The sequence below is a fragment of the Sminthopsis crassicaudata genome, chromosome 3, assembly GCF_048593235.1.
Source record: "Sminthopsis crassicaudata isolate SCR6 chromosome 3, ASM4859323v1, whole genome shotgun sequence".
NCBI classification, from domain to species: Eukaryota; Metazoa; Chordata; class Mammalia; order Dasyuromorphia; family Dasyuridae; genus Sminthopsis; species Sminthopsis crassicaudata.
The window spans coordinates 329,767,741-329,793,160 of record NC_133619.1 but is presented as its reverse complement, the minus strand read 5'-3'; the positions used below and the strand labels follow the sequence as shown (position 1 = coordinate 329,793,160).

At 36.5% G+C, this 25,420-nt stretch overlaps 1 protein-coding gene across 1 annotated transcript in view; it reads left to right on the top strand.

Moving 5' to 3' along the window:
- The window catches only part of FBXO40 (F-box protein 40), a 47,736-nt gene extending 24,104 nt beyond the window's left edge, over positions 1–23,632 (top strand). The window contains exons 2-3 of the mRNA XM_074302082.1: positions 14,263–14,295; positions 21,689–23,632. Of these exons, the coding sequence (XP_074158183.1) occupies positions 14,293–14,295; positions 21,689–23,632 (1,947 nt within the window). The 5' untranslated portion in view covers positions 14,263–14,292. The remainder of the gene's footprint in view (positions 1–14,262; positions 14,296–21,688) is intronic.
- The last annotated feature ends 1,788 nt before the right edge of the window (positions 23,633–25,420 follow it).

Sequence of the window (25,420 nt, the reverse complement as noted above, 5' to 3'; positions counted from 1 at the left end):
ATGCAGATTAAACTTTAAAAATATATTGCATTGTATTTTTTGTGGAAGGTGGAAAGCTGATTGTTAAGCATCTACATGCACACTCTGCTCATCATAAATTATAAGTTTAGGCTCATTTTCTGACTTGTGCGAGAGGTTTCCTAGGTCACAAAGGAAGGTTAAAAAGGAGAATATGGAATTAGTTGAAAGAATAAAAAAATGAAGATCTATTTGACACAAAAGGACAGTTCAAATAATGTCTAAGGAAGAATATAGACTCACTATATAGTATGTAGGTGTATTTGTTTCTAGTGATTTCAACTTGTAGGCTAGTATTCTCCTGGGTTTTTTTTTTCCAGTTAATTTGGAAAACCAATTGTCATAGTTGATGTTACTGAAATGTCTATCTCTAAATGGCATCCTGAGATATTCTGAGACTTAGTTTTACATTTGTCTCCTCTTAAAGTGAGGAATATCACTCAAGCAAGATCATGAAGGGGAAATTTAGGTGGCTCAATAGGAGTCAAGAGATTCCAATGAGTGATTAGTATGCCACAGCAACCCCAAAAAGCTAACACAATCTTAGGTTAGATTGAGAAGCAGAAAGAAGCACATAGTTATCCCCCAGGAGATAAACGAAGATACAAAAAAGCAGCTCTCAAGAGTAAAAATGCAAACTATCAACAACTATTTTTAAAAACTGCTTCAAATAATTAGAAAGATGCAAATTAAGCTACTCTACGTTTGTACCTCCAAACCTCCAGTGTCAAATATAACAAAGAAAGAGAGTGACAATTGTCAGAGGGGATAACTAAAGGACAGGAGCATTAATGCTCTGTTGGTGCAACTATGATATAGTCTAAAAATTCTGGAAAGCCATTTGAAAGTATAACCAAAAATCATTAAACTATGCATGCTTTTCCTCCAGCAAGACTACCACTAGGTATGTAACTCAAAGAGACCAAAGAAAGGGTAGGAACCTACATGTTTAAAAATGTTTATAATAGCACTTTTTTTTTATTATATATATATATATTTTTTTTATAATATTATCCCTTGTATTCATTTTTCCAATCCCATACATTTTACATGTCTTACAATATAGTCTAGGTACAATACATGTGTGTGAATATCATTTTCTTGTTGCACAATAAACATTAGAATCCGAAGGTACATGTAACCTGGGCAGACAGATATTAGTGCTAACAATTTACATTCACTTCCCAGTATTTCTTCTCTGGGTGTAGCTACCTCTGACCATCATTGATCAACAGGAAGTGAGTTGGATCTTCTTTATGTTGAAGATTTCCACTTCCATCAGAATACATCCTCATACAGTATTGTTGTTGAAGTGTACAGTGATCTTCTGGTTCTGCTCATTTCACTCAGCATCAGTTGATTTAAGTCTCTCCAGGCCTCTCTGTATTCCTCCTGCTGGTCATTTCTTACAGAGCAATAATATTCCATAACCTTCATATACCACAATTTACCCAACCATTCTCCAACTGATGGACATCCATTCATCTTCCAGTTTCTAGAATAGCACTTTTTGTTTTAGGAAATGACTAGAAACAAAACTGGTCACTATAAAATGGGTAATAGCTAAACAAATTGTTACATGAATATAATTTAATATTATTACACTAGGAAATGACAAAAGGGAAAATACTGAGAAACTTGGACTTTTGGAAACAGATGCAGAGTAAAGTGAACTGAAAGTAAACTTGAGAATGATTTACAGTAACAACATTTTAAAGACAAATAGCTATGAAAAATTTGAGATCTCTGATCATTGTAATGACCATCATGACTCCAGAATACTCATGATGAAGCATGTTTTCAATCACTTAGAGAGACGATGAACTAATGTTGCAGAATTAAACATATATTTTTAGGTACTACTAAGAAATACATTTGTTTTTCATGACTAAACAAGGAAGTAATTTTCTTCTGGTAGCAGGGGTGAGAGTGGGAAAAGAGCATCAATCAAACATATTTTTAAAAAACCCACAGAGGAGAGCTAATCATGTACAGAAGGGAACAGAGAAAACAGGGCAGTGTTGTTATTACTGTGCTATATTCAGCACAGTATACTTCAAAAATAAGGTGAACATAATAAAGATTATTGGATCCATACACATTATTCTTTGAAAAATATAAAATAAAATTCAGATTTGTTGATTTTTTTTCAAGTTTATAATCAAAAGAAGAAAAAAATTGTTAAGGTGAGATATAGTATCTAAAATGCAAGAGACAATGTTTCCTCTGTACTCTGACCAAATCATACCACATCTAGAATATTGTGTTCAGGTCTGGGCACATCATTTATAAAAATAACATTGAAACCTGAAGAGTACCCAAATTAGAAGGAACTTTTATATGTAGTCAAATTAGAGGCAACCTGGGAACATTACTCTCCTCATCTCATGTATCACAGATCACATTATTTGCTACCATTTGAATAGTTCCTACATCTTACTGATATTTATTTGTTTCCCAGAGCAGCTAGAGAAGTTTTGTTTTGTTCTTAGTAGTATGTGGAATAATACAGAGTAAATTAAACAAATTGGGTAAGAGTCTTGGGTTCAGGAATTGTAAGATTCAATTGAGGATAATGAGATAATTGTTTAGCATTAAGAAGAAAAGACTAAAGTAGGAGCAGGGATAGTTACATTAAAGCTTTTGAAGGAGTGTTACACTTGTTCTATTTGATTTCAGAGGAAAGATGCAGGAATGTTGTGGGGCAGCCAGGCAAATTCAGTCAGTCTTTCTACAAGGGGAAAATGTTAATTAGTTGTGAGGAAGCTGCCTAAAGGTAAAATGGGCTGCCTCCAGAGAAACTGTATTCCTCTTCCCTGGAAGTCTTCAAGCCAAGCCTGGACTAGTCAACTATGAAGTGAAGGCATTCTTTTTTCAGGTACAAAAAACTATTTGGCTTTTTAATGTTTCTTCCAGCTTAGAAATGTGTAATTTTGTGATTTAGTGTCAGAGTATTTGTTTAAATTAAGCTCTGCTATCCTTAGGTGAATCACTGTGGGGAGTAGAATGGGAGACTGTTTTCTCATTTATAAAGTAAGGAGAATGGTTAAGATAGCCTCTGAAGTCTCTTTGAGCTCTAGATGTATCTGTGATTCTATGATCCTAATGATGTGTCCATAATTGGAATATTATATCGCATGTTTATTGTTATACTAATAGTGATGACAATAGCAACTAGCATTTAAATGCATCTTAAAGTTTATAAAGTACTTTATGAAATAATATTTTACCCTCAAAACAACCCTGATGGTAGATATTATTAATTATCCCCATTTTACAGTTGGAAAAGGTGAAGCAGAAAGAAGTTAAGTGACTTGCCAAAGATCACACAGCTAGTAAGTGTCTGAGGCTGGTTTTGAATTTGGGTCTTCCTGAGTCCAAGTCAATCACTCTTCATTGCATCACCTTATTAGGTAGGGATTGTTTCCTTTTTGCCTTTGTATTCTCAGTGCCTATGACATGTAAGTAAATTGGATTTAAGTGACTCTGATGTCAGGGTCCTCTTCCAGAAGGAAGGACAAACAATAACAACAAAAACAGCAAGAGTGTCTAGCATGATGCTTGGTCCAGTGTAGGGGATTATTGATTGCTTGGTAGGTTAAATGATCCATATAGAGTGCTACTTCACTATGAGAATAAAACAGTGAATTTCCCCATCCTCTGTAAGTCCATCGAAGTTCATAGTGAGTAAAGGATTGGGCCAGAGTCATATGAGTAGAACCTTTGATTAGAAATGGAAATATGATTGCAGCTAGATGTCTGCAAGTATAGTGGATAGAGCTCACTAGATGACCTTTCCACTGAGATATGGGACAATTTATCACTCCTAACACATGGGAGACTAGTGCCAAAAAGTCATGTCTTCAAAATGGGCAGGTGAACTAGCACCTATGATTAGCCTATGACATAATAAACCTTGCATAATGTGGAATGTTCTTTCCCAAGTACAAAGAGTATCCTTGAAAAAGGTTTTCAACAGGCATGCTGTGACCTCTACTCACTTCTGATTGTTGTACATAGATCTATAACTACCCCAACAGCGATGGGCATAGTAAATTTTTATATGAAAAGAGAAAAGGAGGATTAAAGGGGGAGGGAGAAAATCCTGAAAAAAAAATAAGATTGTAAAATAGAGGAGGGGGAGAATCCAGAGGCAGAATCTTGTCACATAGCTCTTGTTTGGACAACTGACAGACACTAGCCAAACCCTTGGCTAATGTGACTTACAAAATTTGGAGATAAAAGAAATTGCAGGATGTGAACCTGGGCAAGTCTCTTAAGCCCAAATGCCTCAGCCAAAAAGAAAAAAAAAAGGGAGGGAAGCAATTGCAGGAGAGATGTAGGGATTATTCTTCTGACCTGTGAGACTCTCATAATCTGCATAGACTATGGTTACCATGATCCAGGACAAGACACTGCAAGGGGACTGAGAAAGGCAAGGAGAGCTGATCCACTGGTGGTTTTTCATCTCTCCTAAATTTTTTTCCCTTCTTTCTTTTTTTTATAATTTTTATTAATTTTATAATTATAACTTTTTTTTACACTACATATACCTGGGTAATTTTTTACAACATTAACCCTTGTACTCACTTCTGTTCTGAATTTTCCCCTCCTTCCCTCCATCCCCTCCCCTAGATGGCAGGCAGTTCCATACATGTTAAATATATTATAGTATTTCCTAGATATAATATATGTGTGCAGAACCGAATTTCTTGTTGCACAGGAAGAATTGAATTCAGAAGGTAAAAATAACCTGGGAAGAAAAACAAAAATGCTAACAGTTTACACTCATTTCCCAGTGTTCCTTCTCTGGGTGTAGCTGATTCTGTCCATCATTGATCAATTGGAACTGAGTTATATCTTCTCTATGTTGAAGATATCCACTTCCATCAGAATACATCCTCATACAGTATCATTGTCGAAGTGTATAATGATCTCCTGGTTCTGCTCATTTCATTCAGCATCAGTCCATGTAAGTCTCTCCAGGCCTCTCTGTATTCCTCCTGCTGGTCATTTCTTACAGAACAATAATATTCCATAACATTCATATACCATAATTTACCCAACCATTCTCCAATTGATGGACATCCATTCATTTTCCAGTTTCTAGCCACTACAAAAAGAGCTGCCACAAACATTTTGGCACATACAGGTCCCTTTCCCTTCTTTAGTATTTCCTTGGGATATAAGCCCAGTAGTAGTATGGCTGGGTCAAAGGGTATGCACAGTTTGATAACTTTTTGGGCATAATTCCAGATTGCTCTCCAGAATGGTTGGATTCTTTCACAACTCCACCAACAATGCATCAGTGTCCCAGTTTTCCCACATCCCCTCCAACATTCATCGTTATTTGTTCCTGTCACCTTAGCCAATCTGACAGGTGTGTAATGCTATCTCAGAATTGTCTTAATTTGCATTTCTCTGATCAATAGTGATTTGGAACACTCTTTCATATGAGTGGAAATAGTTTTAATTTCATCATCTGAAAATTGTCTGTTCATAGCCTTTGACCATTTATCAATTGGAGAATGGCTTGATTTCTTATATATTAAAGTCAATTCTCTGTATATTTTGGAGATGAGGCCTTTGTCAGAACCTTTAACTGTAAAAATGTTTTCCCAATTTGTTACTTCCCTTCTAATCTTGTTTGCATTAGTTTTGTTTGTGCAGAAACTTTTTAATTTGGTGTAATCAAAATTTTCTATTTTGTGATCAATAATGGTCTCTAGTTCTCCCTTGGACACAAACTCCTTCCTCCTCCACAAGTCCGAGAGGTAAACCATACCATGTTCCTCCAATTTATTTATAATTTCGTTCTTTATGCCTAAATCTTGGACCCATTTTGATCTTATCTTAGTATGTGGTGTTAAATGTGGGTCCATGTCTAGTTTCTGCCATACTAACTTCCAGTTTTCCCAGCAGTTTTTGTCAAATAATGAATTCTTATCCCAAAATTTAGGATCTTTGGGTTTATCAAACACTAGATTGCTATTTTTATTCATTATCTTGCCCTGTGAACCTAACCTATGCCACTGATCAACTAGTCTATTTCTTAGCCAATACCAAATGGTTTTGGTGACTGTTACTTTATAATACAGTTCTAGATCAGGTACAGCTAGACCACCTTCATTTAATTTTTTTTTCATTACTTCCCTTGAAATTCTCGACCTTTTGTTCTTCCATATGAATTCTGTTGTTATTTTTTCTAGGTCATTAAAATAGTTTCTTGGGAGTCTGATTGGTATAGCACTAAATAAATAGATTAATTTAGGGAGTATTGTCATCTTAATTATATTCGCTCGGCCTATTCAAGAGCACTGAATGTCTTTCCAATTACTTAAATCTGACTATATTTTTGTGCAAGTGCTTTGTAATTTTGCTTATATAATTCCTGACTCTCCTTTGGTAGATATATTCCCAAATATTTTATACTATCGACCGTTATTTTGAATGGAATTTCTCTTTGTATCTCTTTGCTGTTGGATTGTGTTGATAATGTATAAAAATGCTGAGGATTTATGTGGATTTATTTTGTATCCTGCAACTTTGCTAAAATTATGAATTATTTCTAATAGCTTTTTAGCAGAGTCTTTGTGTACCATCATGTCATCTGCAAAGAGTGATAATTTGATTTCCTTATTTCCTACTCTAATTCCTTGAATCTCTTTCTCGGCTCTTATTGCCAAGGCTAGAGTTTCTAGTACTATATTGAATAGTAATGGTGATAGTGGGCAACCTTGTTTCACTCCTGATCTTACAGGGAAAGGTTCTAGTTTATTGCCATTACATATGATGCTTAATGAAGGTTTTAAATATATGCTTGTTATTATTTTAAGGAATAGTCCATTTATTCCTATACTCTCAAGCGTTTTTAGTAGGAATGGATGTTGGATTTTATTAAATGCTTTTTCTGCATCTATTGAGATGATCATATAGTTTTTATTAATTTGATTATTAATATGGTCAATTATACTAATAGTTTTCCTAATATTAAACCAGCCCTGCATTCCTGGTATAAATCCCACTTGGTCATAGTGTATTATCCTGGGGATGATTTTCTGAAGTCTTTTTGCTAATATCTTATTTAAGATTTTAGCATCAATGTTCATTAAGGAAATTGGTCTATAGTTTTCTTTCTCAGTTTTCGATCTACCTGGTTTAGGTATCAGTACCATGTCTGTGTCATAAAAGGAATTTGGTAGGACTCCTTCAATCCCTATTTTTTCAAATAGTTTACATAGCACTGGAGTTAGTTGTTCTTTAAATGTTTGGTAGAATTCACATGTAAATCCATCTGGTCCTGGGGATTTTTTCTTAGGAAGTTGGTTAATAGCTTGTTCTATTTCTTTTTCTGAGATGGGACTATTTAGACTACTTACTTCTTCCTCTGTTAATCTGGGCAAGCTATATTTTTGAAGGTATTCTTCCTTTTCATTTAAGTTATTGAATTGATTGGCATAAAGTTGAGCAAAGTAGCTCCTAACTATTGTTCTAATTTCCTCTTCATTAGTGGTGAGTTCTTCCTTTTCATTTTCAAGACTAACAATTTGCTTTTTCTCTTTCCTTTTTTTAATCAGGTTTTCTAAGGGTTTGTCTATTTTGTTGGTTTTTTCATAGAACCAACTCTTAGTTTTATTAATTAATTCAATAGTTTTTTACTTTCAATTTTATTAATCTCACCTTTTATTTTTTGAATTTCAAGTTTTGTGTTTGTCTGGGGGGGTTTAATTTGTTCCTTTTCTAGTAATTTTAGTTGTAAGCCCAATTCGTTGGCCCTCTCATTCTCTATTTTATGCAAGTAGGCCTGTAGAGATATAAAACTTCCCCTTATTACTGCTTTGGCTGTATCCCACACATTTTGGTATGATGTCTCATTATTGTCATTCTCTTGGGTGAAGTTATTAATTATGTCTATGATTTGCTGTTTTACCCAATCATTCTTTAGTATAAGATTATTTAGTTTCCAATTATTTTTTGGTCTATTTTCCCCTGGCTTTTTATTAAATGTTATTTTGATTGCATTATGGTCTGAAAAGGATGCATTTACTATTTCTGCCTTACTGTATTTGATTTTGAGGTTTTTATGCCCTAGTATATGATCAATTTTTGTATAGGTTCCATGAACTCCTGAGAAGAAAGTAAACTCCTTTCTGTCTCCATTTAGCTTTCCCCAAAGATCTATCATATCTAGTATTCTATTTACCTCTTTGACTTCTTTCTTATTTATTTTGTGGTTTGATTTATCTAATTCTGAGAGTGCAAGGTTGAGATCTCCCACTATTATAGTTTTGCTATAATAAGAGCTTGCAGCTCTCTTAATTTCTCTTTTAAGAATTTAGATGCTGCACCACTTGGTGCATATATGTTTAATATTGATACTGCTTCATTATTGATGCTACCCTTTAGCAGGATATAATGCCCTTCCTTATCTCTTTTAATTAGATCAATTTTTGTTTTTGCTTGATCTGAGAAGAGGATGGCTACCCCTGCTTTTTTGGCTTCGCCTAAAGCATAGATTCTGCTCCACCCTTTTACTTTTAGTTTGAATGTCTCACCCTGTTTCAAGTGTGTTTCCTGTAAATAACATATAGTAGGATTCTGACTTTTAATCTAGTCTGCTAACTGCTTCCTCTTTATGAGGTAGTTTGCCCCATTCACATTTATGGTTAGAATGACTAATTCTATATTGCTTGCCATCCTATTAACCCCTGCTGATGCTTTTCCCCTTTCCTTCCCTCTTATTAAACTTGTGAACACCACTTGCTTTTCACAGCCCTCCCTTTTTAGTATCCCTTCCCCACCTGAAAGTTCCTCCCCTTATTTTACCCTTTTTCCTCACAATTTCTGTATTTCCTTCCCCTTAGCTTACTCCTTCCCTCTCACTTTTCAATGAAGTGGAAGAAGTTTCACCATAAATCGAATATGTCTATTGATACACACTATGTTCATCTCCCTCCTTTCTTTCTCTCAGATATAATAGGTTATCTTTGCCTCTTCATGAGATGTATTACCACCACTTTACACTTTTTTATGATATAAATTCCTTTCCACCTGTAGTTTCTAGGACAAATTGTACATATGTTCTTTACATATTTTTATGGCAGAAGTATAGTTCTCAAGATTTCTTTTTACCTTTTTAGAAATCTCTTGAGTTCTGTATTTGAAGATCAAACATTTTATGTAGGTCTGGTTTTTTCATCAAAAATAGATGGAATTCATTTATTTCGTTAAGTGTCCATCTTTTTCCCTGGAAAACGATGCTCATTTTTGCTAGGTAAGTTATTCTTGGCTGCATACCAAGTTCCTTAGCCTTTCGGAATATCATTTTCCAGGCCCTTCGTTCTTTTAATGTGGACGCTGCTACATCCTGGGTTATCCTTATTGTGGCTCCTCCACATCTGAATTGCTTTTTTCTAGCAGCTTCCAATATTTTTTTCCTTTGTCTGATGGTTCTTGAACTTGGCCACTATATTTCTTGGTGTTTTGATTTTAGGGTCCCTTTCAGTAGGTGATCAATGAATTTTTTCAATGTTTATTTTACCCTCTGTTTCCAAAACGTCTGGGCAGTTCTCTTTGATAATTTCCTCAAAAATAGTGTCCAAGCTCTTTTTTCCTCACATTTTTCAGGGAGTCCGATTATTCTCACATTGTCTCTCCTGGATCTGTTTTCCAGGTCTGTTGTCTTTCTAATAAGGTACTTGACATTCTTTTCAATTGTTTCATTTCTCTGGTTTTGCTTGACTACCTCTTGGTTTCTCCTTGAGTCATTCATTTCTACTTGTTCAAGTCTAATTTTCAATGATGTATTTTCTTCACTCACTTTTTTAATATCTTTTTGTAATTGTCCAATTGTGTTTTTATCTTCTATGGAATTTTTTTCCATTTTATCCATTTTATTTTTTAGAGAGCTGATTTCTTTATCTAGCTCACTAATCATGTTTTCCTTGGAGTTGTTTGCCTTTTCCAATTCACTAATCCTGTTTTCCTTGGAGTTGTTTGCCTTTTCTAATTCACTAATTTTATTTCTCAATGATTTGATCTCTTTATCCACTCTGGATAACTTCTCCAGGCCCTCTTTCCAAGCTTCCCTTTCCTTTACCCATTTCTCTTCTAGCTCTCTTGTGAGAGCCTTTTTGATTTCCTCTATGAGATTCTTTTGTATTGAGGAGCAGATCATATCCCCCTTAGGGGGTTCCTCTGGGGACAGTCTGTTTTTAGTCTCCTCAGTGTTTGAAGTCTGCTCTCTCTCCATACAGAAGCTGTCAATGGTTAGAGCCCTTTTAAATTTTTTGTTCATTTTGTCAAGAGCAGAATCGAAGAAAACAAATTGACAAGAGAAACAATTGGTCTGTTTTGAGGGGGATGGGGCTGGATGGTGTTAATTGGCTTCCTCTACAGACTGGGGGTAGGGCAGCAGATGGCCACTAACAGGACAGCGATGGCTGCGCTGAATCTGCGCTCTGAGGCTCTGAGACTTCCCTGAGTCAGTCCAGGTGGGGGTTGGGTGTGGCCGGGCTCTGAGAGACACTGGCTTTCTGGGGTTTTAATCTTCATGTCCGGTGTTTACACCCTCTCTGCTGCTCCTGGCTTGCTGCCAAGACGGAGCATCCACACTGGGGTAAAAGCCTTTTTGCAGAAACGGCAGAGATTGTACCCCTCCCCCTCCGGTCTGAGCTGTGTGAGCTGCCTGTCTTGCTCTGGCTGCCTGCCCTCAGTCTGCGCCCAGTCTGTTTGACCCTCCCCCGAGCAAACACAGACCTTCTCTGGCGAATTTCAAGGATGTCGTCTCTTGGTGATTATTTGTGGGTTTCTTTTCCGGTCAAGCATTAACTCTGAGGCTTGTCATGAAGTAAGTTCTGAGAGAAAACACGGAGCTCAAGCAGCTGTCTGCCTCCATGCCGCCATCTTGGCCGGAAGTCCCTCAGTGCTAAGTAGTACATGTGTGTATACACACATACATATATACTCTCATTTAATCCCCTCAACAACCTTGGGAAGTAGATGTTTTTATTATCCCCATTTTATAGTTAAGGAAACTGAGGTTAAGAAAGGTTTAGTGTTTTACCTAGCCAATAAATGACTGTAGGGAGATATGAACTCAGATTTCATAACTTTAGGCTCAGTTTTCCATTCACTACCTCTATGAAGCTTCAAACTACCCCCACTTCCCCATCAAACAAACAAAATCCAATAGTTTGCTAAATATTTTGTATATTGCACAGTGCCTGTTAGGTCATGTTATCAACCTGTATGGGCTTCTTTAAAACATTCTGCTGGATAAGGAATCCCCGAGTTATGAAGAAGTACACTGGATTTCCTTGCTGACTTTGGTTGCTTTTGCCCAAATAGAATCTTAATCTAAGTTTCCTTCCCACACATTAAATATTCAGAGTAAGGGCAGCTAGATGGTGCAGTGGATAGAGTACCAGTCCTGAAGTCAGGAGGACCTGAGTTCAAATCTGCTTTCAGATACTTAATACTTACTAGCTATATGACCTTGGGCAAGTCATTTAATCTGAAGTGCCTCACCACAAAAACAAAAAACAAAAAACAAAAAAAACAAATATGCAGAGTATATAAAATTAGTATGTAGTTCATCTAGTTTGGGAGGTAGAGGAAGAGAATAACCTTTAAAGTTTCCTTGTCAACTTGTGGACAATAATAACAGGTATTGATGAAATCAAAGAGGACCTCATCTAATTTGTGGGTAATCTATAGGATTTAAATTTGACTTCAGTATACAAACTTAATAAATTGGTCAGTTTGAGATAAATGAGGCCAGATACAGGACAGCATAATTAGGGATGGAAAAGAGACCTCATATACACAAAATAGGAAATGAATGAATGAAAAAAATTATTTAGGAAGTGATGACAATATGCTATCTGCTAGAGATACAATTATAAAAGCAAAGACAATTCCTGCCCTCATTTTATTCTAATTGAAGGAGACCACAGATATAGTGGAATACTGATTGAGAAGGGTGAGTTTAAAAAAAAAAAAGTATATTGATCCACCCCTTCTAAGACTGAAAAGGATGGTGAAGAGAAATGTCACATGGCTGCAAGACAGCTGATGAGAAAATATGACTTGGAGTAGTGAGAGAAGTCAAGAATGGCTTCACTTTCATTATCTGAAATAGAGGGCCAAATAAGACAGTCACCCATCAAAATGGCAGGATCCCAAGGTGGAAGCACTAGAGTTGAAAGGATGTTGGGAGAACACAGATCATACATTAAAATACAAATAGAAAATGGTTGAGATAAGGGATCCCATGAATTTTTGTGGGACCACTAAGGGATAGAACATTATAGTGTAGATAATAGTCAAGTTTTGACCAACTGGAGTGAGAATTAAAGATCATCATAATTCAAAAGAACTTCAATCTGGGCAGTATGAGGAACAAGGAAGATACATTCATTCATCACCTGTTCATTCAATAAATGCTTGTTTAGAGTCTACAATATACCCAAGGACAATGAAGACTACAAAGAAAAATTATATCTGAATCCCTGCCCTTAAAGAACCTGTGTGATCTAGTGAGAGACATAAGACCATACACAAATAGCTATAATGAAAAATACTTGAAGAAGGAAGACCTTGGTCTTAAAGGGATTCAGAACAGGAGAGAAAAGACTAAACAAAGAGCTACGAATTGAAAACATTTTGAAGAGTGATTTACAGACCCGCAGTCTTAGGAATTCAGAAGAAAAAGAGGTGATTTGTCAAGGGTGATCATCAAAGGCTCCATTTAGGTCTTGAAGAACGCAATAGGATTTCAACAGATAGAATTGGAAAAATATTTCTAAGGAATGATGCTGGCAAAGACTTGTTGTTTGAAGTTATTTCAATCATATCTAATTCTTCCTGACTCCATCTGAAGTTTTCTTAATAAAGATCCTAGAGTGTTTTATCTTTTCCTAAATGCCAAGAAATCTAGCTCCTTCATTTTATAAATGTGGAAGCTGAGGTTCAAAGTATCTGTTAATAATACATGCTATAGGAGGCAGCTAGGTGGCACATCAGATAGAGCACCAGCCTAGAAGTCAGGAGAACCTGAGTTCAAATCTGTTTTCAGACACTTAACATTTCCTAGCTGTGTGACCCTGGGCAAGTCAGTTAACCCCAATTGTCTCAGGAAAAAAATATATATATGCTATACAGATAAGGCAAATAACAAATAGTGGAGATACAGAAAACTGATACACTGTTGGTGGAGTTGTGAACTGTTCCAGCTATTCTGGAAAGCAATTTGGAACTATGTCCAAAGAGGTACAAAATAGTGTATATTCTTTGTCCTAGCAATACCACTACTAGGTCTATATCCCAAAGAGATCAAAGAAAAGAAAAAGGGCCTAAGATCCAAATTTTATAGTAGGTTTTTTTTTTTTTTTTTTTTTTTTTTTTTGTGGTGGCAAGGAATTGGACATTGAGAAGAAGCCCATCAATTGAGAAATGGCTGAACAAGTTGCAGCATATGATTATGATGGAGAACTATTGTGCTATAAGAAATGATGAGCAGAATACTCTCAGAAAAACCTGGATTTGCATGAATTTGTGCAAAGTAAAGTGAGCAAAACTAGGAGAATAGTGTAAAAATAAAATAATAATGAAATATGAAAGACTAGATACTATTAGCAAAACAGTGATATAAGACAGTTCTGAAGGACATGATGAAAAATGCTGTTCACTTCCAGAGAAAGAACTGATGGAGTCTGAATGACAAAGTGTACTTTTTGGACTTTCTTTATTCTTCTTGTTTGTTTTTTGTTCTGTGGTTATCTTTCTCCCCACAACATGGCTCTCATGGAACTGTTTTTTTCTGACTGCACTTGTACAATCTATATCAAATTGCTTGCCTTCCCAAGAAGGGGGGAGGGGAAGAAAGGAGGATGAGAATTTAGAACTCAAATTTTAAAAAAAGAATGTTTATAAATTGTCTTTACACCTAATTGGAAGGAATATTAAAATGTCCATTTAAAAAATACATGCATAATTGAACAAAAGAGAATTAAAAAGGGTGCGTAATCATGGACAAGCAGCTTAGTTTTGACAGATGCTAAATTTATCACAGACTTGAAAAGAAAAGCAAGCTGTACATATCAGTATAATTCTTTTAATTCCATAAATAGGAATGTGCTCATTTTAATGGAAATTTATTATATTCAGAATTTTTAAAAGAAAAAATTAATAACAAAAATAAATGTCTCACTTCTATTGCTAATTATGTACATTTTCCTTTAGAGCTAAGAAGCAAGACGACGTGTCAGCAAGATGGTAAGTCCTGGGTTTTTATGGGCTCTGGACACCACTATTATTAGGCTTTGCTTAACCTGTGCCTTCGGTTACACAGATAGTGCTTGTTTGGCAGCCCTTCTTTCCTCTTCTGGAGATATTGGCTGTTCTCTGGCTGACCCAGAGATCTTGGACTAGAGCCTGGCACAAAACATGACCTAGTTCTTGAGAAAATAACTTTGACATTTGGTATTTGCTCTTTTCTTGGGGCTCTTCTGTTTCACTATCACTAAAATGGGCTAAAAGTTTTCACTGAATATTCTTTGATCAGTGCTTTTAATATACTGAGATGGAAGGTACTACATCCACACTCCTGAATGGCATTGAAATCAGGAAGACTTATTTTTCTGAGTCCAAATCCAGCCTCAAATACATATTTGCTCTGTGACCCTGAGCAAGTCAACTAATCCTGTTTGCTTTCATTCTGTGGAGAAAGAAATGACAAATCATTCCAGTATCTTTACCCAGAAAACTCCATAGATATTATTGGTGCACTATGGTCCATGAGTCACAAAGAGTAGGACATGACTGAACAACAACATTAAAGTACTATACAACATAAAGCAAAGTTAATAAGTGAAATAGTTGCAGAATAATAACAGAATTGATTTTATTGGAGGGAAGAAGCCATTTTGAGGAATGTTGTGGTCCTGATATTTTCTCTGTAAAGAAATACAAGGTCAGTTTTGGTCTAATTATTGGCCCCAGTATAAGCTGTACCTCTAAAATAAGATCTATTTGAAAGGAAAACAAATAGAATCTTGGAATATGGAGCTGGATGGAATCTTAGGATTCACCTAGTCTGATCCTCCCATTGTTGATCTAAGAGTTGAAAGGACTTCTTTTTTTTTGCTAAGGCAATTGGGATTGTGACTGTAACATACAGTTAGTAAGGAGTTGATACACCTGACTTATTATCCATTTTCCATCCAGCTGCCCCAAGGAAGTGGTCTCCTGTAGTCCAAACCCTTAACTTTATAGAAGAATGAACAGTGGGCCCAGAAGGTGGCAACTTGTCTGAGGTCAAACAAGTAGTCAACATTAGACAATGGATTTAGACCTTGGTCTCTTGATCTCTTTCACTCCCCTCTAATAAGAGTGATTCTCAGTCAGAAAGGTTAAGTTATTTACTCAAGTTAGTGGAAGATACAAGATTTGAATCCTCTCACTTAGTTTCCAGTTTCCTCTCCACTATATCATTCTACCTGCCTGAAAAATGATGGCACTAAGTTTTGTTGTTCAGTCAGTTCAGTCACCAACTCATTGTTGGCAAAAATACTGGAGTGATTTGCCCTTTCCTTCTCCAGTTCATTTTACAGATGTTGAAACTGAGGTAGACAGGATGAAGTGACTTGCCCAAGGTCACACAGCTAATGAGTGTCTGAGGCCAGATTTAAACTCAGGTCATCTTGACTCCATGCCTGGCATTCTATCCACTTCATCAGACAGTTGATCTCAACCTTAAGTTACCATATATAAAATAAATAGACCATTCACAAATTCCAAAACCATATTATTTATTGTATTTGTGTCCATAAGAGAGCTTAAGAAATAATCGTTGATTAATTGAGGTAGCCTATGTTATTGACCAGATCAATTAGTAATAAATTTAATTGAGATAAATTTATATTCATTCTTATCACTCTATTCATCTTCATCATTTTCATTATCTTTTTCTTAATAATGAAACAGATATGAGAATCTGTTAACTGGTGCTATATAAACGTGAGTATTGATTAGATACGTGTTCCTAGTTCATAGGTTTTCTTCATGCACACATAATTAAGAGTGGCAAAAAGAATACAATATAGTTAATTGCAATTTCTCTGTAAAAATAAAACTTTTTTTTTTAAAAAATAGCATAGATTATAAAGAAATCATAGGATCTGGGGATCATAAATCTAGAACAGGAAGAAACTCCCAGAGATCCATTTACCTTCATTTTGTAAATGAATAAATTGAGAACTACTAAGCTTGGGTGCCTTGCCCAACATAGGGAGTATCTTTAATGACTATATTTGTTCTATAACCTAAAATATAATAAAAAGCAATATGCAAAGAAATGCAAATGCATACATTTCTTTGTTCTGATGAAATTTATTTTTTTAATTTTTAAAAATTGAAAACAAATTTACTTTATTATAAAAAATTTTGACAGTATATATATATGCATGAGTAATTTTTTTATAATATTATCCCTTGTAATCATTTTTCCAAATTATCCCCTTCCTCCCTCTACTCCCTCCCCTAGATGACAGGCAATCCCATACATTTTACATGTGTTACAGTATAACCTAGATACAATATATCTGTGTAAATCCAAAGTTGCATGTTAAGTATTAGATTCCGAAGGTATAAGTAACCTGGGTAGATAGACAGTAGTGCTAACAATTTACATTCAATTCCCAGTGTTCCTTCTCTGGGTGTAGTTGTTTCTGTCCATCATTGATCAACTAGAAGTGAGTTGGATCTTCTTTATGTTGAAGATAACCACTTCCATGTTCTGATGAAATTTAAACTCTAGTTTTACCATTTTTACTTTCAGAAAAAGCTTAAATTTATATCCCAGGAATTACCCACTCAGAGATATCTAGGGCCTCTCATGCCTCCTCCATACCTACTCTAGACTCCTTAAGATATTTTGGAAATTGGTCAGAAAGAATGTCTTTTTTCTTATTTCCCCATCTACCCATACAATCCTTCTCCACTGAAAATAAATAAATAAATCAGGCATCAAATTCCTTTTAATTATTATTTTCTTGTTCCCTCTTTACTTTTACAATACCTTCCCACCCCCAAATTTCAAGCCTTGTATTCCTTTCATTTATCTATTTATTTGCTTGTTACTCCAACTATATTCACATCACCCTCTCTATCCATAAACCTCTCCCCCTGGCCAAAAAAATTTTCAGATATCAAAGTCCTCTTAATTACATATTTGCTTCAATTCTACCAGCTACAGATAAGGAAGCTGCAGAGTAGATTGGGAAAAGAGTCTGAGTTTGGGCCCAGATAGACCAAGTTTGAGTCCTAGCTCAGCCACTATGTGGGCAAGCTGCCTGACCTTTCTAAGCGTAAAAATAGAGATGATACTATTTGCACCATTATAAACTTATAGGTTATAAGCCTCATAGACTTACTGATTGTGAGGTTAAAATGAAATGATCTTGAAGAGACAGCTATCATTATTAGGAATGCTTTTAAATGTCCAGTCCTGATAATCTATTCTTTCCCTATTAAAAATAGGCAAAACACTCCCTAGAATCAGTCCTAAGATAGAATAAAGCATGCAGATAGCTTATTGCTGCGCTTTGGGACAAAACTAAACCTATTCAACAACTTATATTTATAAGATCATTTATCTGGTTTGCCCCCTGAATAAGTTAAAACAGGAGTAAGCTGTTACTAAATTATTAAATTTAATTTAAGTGGTTTGTCAAGAATACACAGGCATTATGTGTCATTAATTAGCTGAATGAACTAAAGCATGGAGAAAGAATAAGTTAATTTGCCCAGAGTTAGAAACTAATGGCTGTCAGCTGATGATGATGTGAATTGTATTTAAGAGAGGCAGGGATGTACAAAGCCATTAGTTTCATTCTCATTTTCAAGATTATTGTAGTCCATATTTTTGTCCCCCTGCATTTTGGATTTCCTTCACAGATTAATTGTACACTACTTCAAAGTCCGATTCTTTTTGTACAGCAAAACAACTGTTTGGACATGTACACATATATTGTATTTAATTTATACTTTAACATATTTAACATGTATTGGTCAACCTGTCATCTGGGTGGGGGGAGGGGGTGAAAGGAGGGGAAAAATAAGAACAAAAGGTTTGGCAATTGTCAATGATGTAAAATTACCCATACATATATCTGGTAAATAAAAACTATTAAAAAAAAAAAGATTATTGTAGTCCAGTGCTAGTACATAAGTTAGGATGATTTGTGATGACCCTGGATGCAGTGAGAGACTTAGGCCTTTTTAATCTAGTCTTTTCTAGGTCTTAGTTTGTCTGAGGCGATACCCATTATACTTAAAAACTAGGTTGTCATTGTTTGTTCATTTTGGAAAAGGACTATGGCATCAGGGAAGTGATACCATGACATGCAAGTGCATTGGATCTAAGGGAGGGAGGGAGGACTAGGGCAAGGTCACCTCTCTCACTTTCTTCTCCAAAGCCATTTGGGTCCAGTGGCAAGATGTAAATTTCGTTGACTGGAGATGGCCCTGGATGCAATGGGAGACCTCGCACTTTTTAAGCTAAGATCTTTCCCCCGTCTCAGTTTGATTGAGGCAATGCCCAATCAGTGAGGTAAGAAATGAGAGAAAAGATGGTCTATTTTGCTTTCACAAAAGAATCAGTCAGGAAGAGGGAAGATCCTCAAAGTTTCTGGCCAGAACAGAAACAATTGTTATTTATATTCACTGAGCCATCAAAACCCAAACAATAAGCAAATGAGGCTTGGATTGTTAATTGCCAGTCACCTGTTCCTAAAGTATAAAGTCATAGCAAAACTTAGCACATTTAGAGTTGTGAGCTCTCATAGGTCTCTATGTCCTCTAAGAGCAAACAACCTTGGCTCTTCATTTTAGCAATGCTAAGTCCCTATGTACCACAGTGGTCCCCTTTAACTGTTATTAAGCTACCAAGTTATTATATTATTTCTCTTCTTCTTTCCTCTTAAGGAGTATCTAGTATTTTTTATGCTAATCCCTGAAATTGAATTTTACAACTTCTTTCAGGCCGTGGTCAGATATGTTCTTAACACTTACAGAGAATTTGCAATTTTTCTTCTGAAATTTTAAAAAACATCTGAACAAATAAAACAAAAGTTTTTGACACAAAGTTCTAAGAGGATTTTCTGTACAAAAATGAATAAAAAATGAAGTTATAAAGGTTATTATGTCCAAAAGAGTAGTGCTTTCTATAGTTGAATAAAGAACTGGGAACCATTGTATATTTTTGAGAAGGAGATGATAAAACAGTTATTTGGGAATAGTTTGAGTAAAAAATAAGCTGAAAAGAGGAGAGACTAGAGAGACCAGATAGAAGTTGATTGTAAAACTCCAGGTATTCAATGATGAGGATCTGGGCTTGATTGAAATCTTAGAAAACAAAGAGGAAAAGGTAAATTGGAAAAACAGGGGAGCTTGAATTAGGAGATTTTAGTGATTGGTTGGGATTGGTATGACTGAGAAAGGAAGGGGCAATGGAAAGACTTGGTTCTAGGGTTAGAATACCTGAATTCAAAGTCCTGTGATAAGTATTATCTGAGTATTCTTGACAAGCCCTTAACCATCTTCAGCCTCATTTTTCTAGTCTATAAAACAAGAGGACCATAATAGTGATGATTAAATCCATATTTTTTTTAAAGGAAAATGTTTTAAATTTTAAAATGAGGTTGGGTTACATTATGAGTTCTTATCCTTTTGAGCATCATAGAATACTTTGACAGGATAGTGAAGTCCATGGATCTCATTTCAAAATCATGTTTTTAAATGCATAAAATAAAATATTTAAGAAAAAGGAAACCAACTACAGTTTTCACTTTCATAATGTGACTTTCCCCATCACAGTTTTGATATATTGCAGATCAGTATAAGAAATTAAATGGGAAAGTGGGGGAGAGTTTTGCAGAAGTCACAGATTATATATATAAGGCTAATAGATGGCACAGAAAGTTTAGAAACTCAAAAATTAAATGTATAGTATTATATGGTGTTAAAATATTTTATCTCAAATAATTCAGGCTTCTTCTCTGCTAAGAAGGAAAAACCAAAACATTTTATATGGATTTTCCAAATCACAGGGACAGTGTACCCATAACCCCCCTGATATGGAAGGAATACCTGCATATTGGAATATAGTTATCAAAATATTTTTTTTTAATTTTTTATTTTATTTTATAATTATAACATTTTTTGACTGTACATATGCATGGGTAATTTTTTACAACATTATCCCTTGCACTTACTTCTATTCAGATTTTTTCCCTTCCTCCCCCAACCCCCTCCCCCTGATGGCAAGCAGTCTTATATATGTTAAATATATTACAGTATAATTTAGATACAATATATGTGTGTAGAACCGAATTTTTTTGTTGCACAGGAAGAATTGGATTCAGAAGGTAAAAATAACAGTTTACATTCATTTCCCAGTCCTTTTCTGGATGTAGCTGGTTCTGTCCATCATTAATCAATTGGAATTGGATTAGCTCTTCTCTATGTTGAAGAAATCCACTTCCATCAGCATACATCCTCATACAGTATCATTGTTGAAGTGTATAATGATCTTCTGGTTCTGCTCGTTTCACTCAGCATCAGTTGATGTAAGTCTCTCCAAGCCTCTCTGTATTTCTCCTGTTGGTCATTTCTTATAGAACAGTAATATTCCATAACATTCATATACCATAGTTTACCCAACCATTCTCCAATTGATGGACATCCATTCATCTTCCAGCTTCTAGCCACTATGAAAAGGGCTGCCACAAACATTTTGGCACATACAGGACCCTTTCCCTTCTCTAGTAGTTCCTTGGGGTATAAGCCCAGTAGTAGTATGGCTGGGTCAAAGGGTATGCACATTTGTTATCAAAATATTTTAAAAGCAAATTCATGGAAAAGGACCCCTGGATACTTCCAACTTAAACTTTGATACCTTCATTCTATGACTTTTATCATGGTCAGGCAAATGACAGGTGGTGCCATTGCCCAAGATAGGGAAGTGAGAAAGTGGCTCACTTTGGGGAGGAAGAAAGCTGATAAAGTCAATTTCTGACACAATAACAGGATGTCCAACTGAGATATTCTGGCAACAACCAGAGACACATATAACAGGAGTGCTCAAGGGAGACTTTAAGGAAAGAGATCCTTAACATGGGGTCTAGGTATCTGCTTTATAAATATTTTGATAACTATTTCAGTACCATTGGTTTCTTTTGTAATCATATATTTTCTTCTATGCATTTAAGAACATTAATTTGTGGAAGGTGTCTGTAGGCTTCACTAGACTACCAAAGAGGTTCATAATATAAAAAAGATTTAAAACTCTAGTTTTGATGGACTTGGTGTCTATTTTTCCTCTCAAATGTGGGATTGGAAGACTATAAAATCCACTGAAGTTTCCTTCCCTCAGGCCTACTACATATGTTATAGGTGAAGACCTACAAGTTTATCAACTGAAAAGATCAAGGATAGGAGTACAAATTTGCTATTTGGGGAAATAACCACACACTCAAGGCTGAAGTTACAGATGTGATGCTAAACAAGCTCTCTGAGGAAGTGAGTGAAGAGAGGAGGACTCATGACGGGAAAGGGTGTTCTAACATTCAGTTATTTTTCCTTTGCCCCTTTTGTCTTTGACACACAGGGCAGGGTCCAGAGACCTCCAGCTGGACAGCACCGTCATTGTGAGAAATGTTTCCATCGACATTGTCAGGTTCCTATAGAGCCAAGTATCTCCTGCTTGGTGATCAATTGTCGCCGGCTTTGTGGAGCAGTTTTCCACATGTGCAAGGAGGAAGAACATGAGTTACTTTGTCCCCTAGAGCAGGTTCCTTGCCTCAACTCTGCTTATGGCTGTCCTCTCTCTATGGCGCGACATAAATTGGCAAAGCACCTTCAGGTCTGCCCAGCCAGTGTGGTCTGTTGCTCCATGGAGTGGAACCGTTGGCCAAATATTGACTCAGAAACAATTCTTCATGAGAATATCATGAAAGAGCCCCACAGTGAGGAATGTTTGGATACAGCTCTGGCCATCCAGGATCAAAACACCCTTTTTGGCTCCCTGAAGATGGTGGAGCTTTTCCCTGAATCCAGAGAGTTCACTGAGGAGGAATTGGAAATGGACAGTGATGCCATTTTGGAGGAACAAGGAGCAGTTGGTGGGGTGGACCCTCATTCTCTCTCAACAAGTGAAATGTCACCTAATGGCGAAATGATGGAACTGAGCCAGCAAGAACGAGAAGCTTTGGCCAAAGACAAAGAAGGGATGGATCTGGCCAGTTTTGGGAAATGGGAAAACATTTTCAGCAAAGAGCATGCGGCTTCAATGTTAACAAATTCATCAGCAAATTCTGGGGGCAAGAGAAGTCAGGACGCAGGGAAAGAACAAGCTTCCAGCCAGGGCAATGCTTCACAGAAGGATGCTAGCATGGAGAAAGAAGGCCAGGCAGACCAAAACCAGGACCCATATAGGAACATGGAAACGACAGGACTCGCACCTTGGCAAGATGGAGTATTGGAAAGACTGAAGGCAGCAGTTGATGTAAAGGATTATAATATGTACCTGGTGCATAATGGGAGAATGCTGATCCACTTTGGCCAGATTCCTGCTTGCACACCCAAAGAAAGGGATTTTGTTTATGGCAACCTAGAGGCTCAGGAAGTCAAGACTGTCTATACCTTCAAAGTTCCAGTCAGCTACTGTGGAAAGAGGGCCCGACTTGGTGATGCAATGGGAGCTAGTAAGCCAAGTGAACACAAAGCCACAGATACCTCAGATCTGGGGATTGATGTAGAAGAACTGCCAAAATCAGATCTAATCAGAACCACCCTTCTGTGTGCCATGGAAAGGGAGCTGAAGGGCCACATCATCTCGGAATCGAGGAGCATCGATGGACTCTTCATGGACTTTGCAACACAAACCTACAATTTTGAGCCAGAGCAATTTTCCTCAAGTGCAGTACTGGCAGATCTCACTTCTGAGAGTCCCCCAGGGCTCCATGTGGAACTCCACAGTGAATGTGTGACCAGAAGACATAACAAGAGTAGCTCAGCTTTTACTTTTACTTGCAACAAATTCTTTAGGAGGGATGAGTTCCCGTTGCATTTCAAGAACATCCACTCTGATATCCAGTCATGTATCAATGGCTGGTTCCAGCATCGCTGTCCACTGGCCTACTTGGGCTGTACCTTTGTTCAGAGTCATTTCCGACCTCCGGGGCAAAGAGCCAAAGTGATCTACAGTCAGAAACTCAGGACGTTTGCCATCAAGCCTGAGGTTGCTCCTGAACTGGGGCCCAGAGGGAATAGCCAGAGGTCGCTGACCAGCCTGCCCCTAGAGATACTGCAATATATTGCAGGGTTCCTAGATAGCATCAGCTTGGCTCAGCTGTCCCAGGTGTCGGTCCTCATGAGAAGTATCTGTGCTACGCTCCTACAAGAGAGAGGGATGGTCCTCTTGGAATGGAAGAAAAAGACCTATTCCCATGGGGGCACTGGCTGGAGAGCTCACAAAAAGGCAAGTATAGCTGATCACTCACATCCTAGGAAAGGTCTCTCCCAGAAGGGCATTTGTAGCCTCAGTGCTTAGCACAATGTCCATCATTCAGCAAATGGCAAATTAAGTCATCTATCCAGGGTCAGGGGAGGTCTCCAAGATCCACATCTAATGCTCTAGACACTGCAATGCATTACCTTTTATTACAAAGCACTTTCCTTCCAACAGTCCTGTAAGGGAGGTGGGGCATTACTATCATTGCATTATCACCATTTTTCAGATGAAATGATTTTCCTATAGTCAAGGAGGAGCTTTTAAAGCTCAAATTCAGTTTTTCTGACTTTGTTCTATCTCAATCTTCCCTCCCCAAAGTCTGACTAACTCTTCATCACTAGAAATGATAGAAAAGTATGACTGACAATTTTCCTCACTATGCCAAGTCTGATTCATTTTACATTACCATTTATATTAGTACAAATTTAAGATATTTATGTTATTACATTATTATTTTCATATCCTTTCTTTGGGATCTTTTTTCACTCAAAAAAAAAAAAACCTTCAGTGGGTCAAGAAGCACTCCCTGTAGTCCACATGTAGACTTTTCCTTGTCTCTTTGGAAAAACACAAAGTACTTCTCTGATATGGGCATGTTAGAATGTGATTTGAGTGTGATCTTTTTTCTGATTGTCCAGTCCTGAAGGATTTGTAATATACAGAAGACAAGTATCTATGCTGGCAACAGCTTGAGAGTGGGACTTGTTTGGGGTTGCCATACTCTATTTATATAGCTTCTATGGGAGAATACACATATTCAGGGGAATAATGTGCAACAGGGTTCAAAAGACAGGATAAGACCAGATTGTGAAAGTCTTTAAAAAGAACAGAGGAGGAACTTATAGTTGACTCTAGAGGCAGCAGGAAGCCAATGGAGTTTATTGGAGGAGGGGAATGATATGATCCTATGTGCTTTAAAAAAAAAAAATCATCTTCGCTGCAAGGTAGAATATGGACTGAAGTGGGGAGAGATTTGCGGTGGGAAAACCAATTAGGTCACTGCAATGATCAAGGTAAGAGGCAATAAAAGACTCAACTAGGATAGCAGTACCTTGATCAGATCTATGATCCTCCTACATGATTTTCTGTCTTTTCATCTGCTTATAGGACATTTCAATATCTGAATGTGCAGACAGTACTCCAGACTCAATATGTACAAATCAGAACTTTTCTTTCCTATTTAAAAACTAAACTAGGTGTTCTTCATAACTACCCTACTTCTGTCAATAGTCTTCTAGTTTCTGAACCTAGATATTCTGGATTAATTTTTTACTCTTCTCCACCATTCTTCTATGTAATCCATCTTCAGATCCTACCATCTTTTCCTTCTAAATATCGATGATATTAGCTCTTCCCTCTCCATTGTTTCTAACTCTTTGATAATGTAATCTCTTGAAAACACTGCAATCAACACCTAGCTGGTGCCCACTGTCCCATGGCTAATATAATCTTTGGTGTATGCATGTTGTAAAGACCTTTTAAAGATCTAAATAAATTAGATTACCTAGTTTACTCATATTCATGTACTTATTTAGTCCTTCAGAGAAATTTTGCACATTGAGCTCCTTCCCTCTCCCAAGTACTGGCACCAATCTCAAAACTCCAAGTCTGCATTCTCATCTATGCTGGGGGCAGGGAGGGAATTTAGGGGGTCATTCTTTATGGCTCTGACAATTGAAAAAAAAGGAACAAGTATTAAGGTGGAAGATACAAAAAGTTTTTTTTTTTTAATTTATTTTAAAGGATTACATAATTTACATGTAAAACAATACTAGTACCTTCCCTCCCCCCCTCCCCCCACCTGGATTTTTGTTAAGTAGCTCCTTT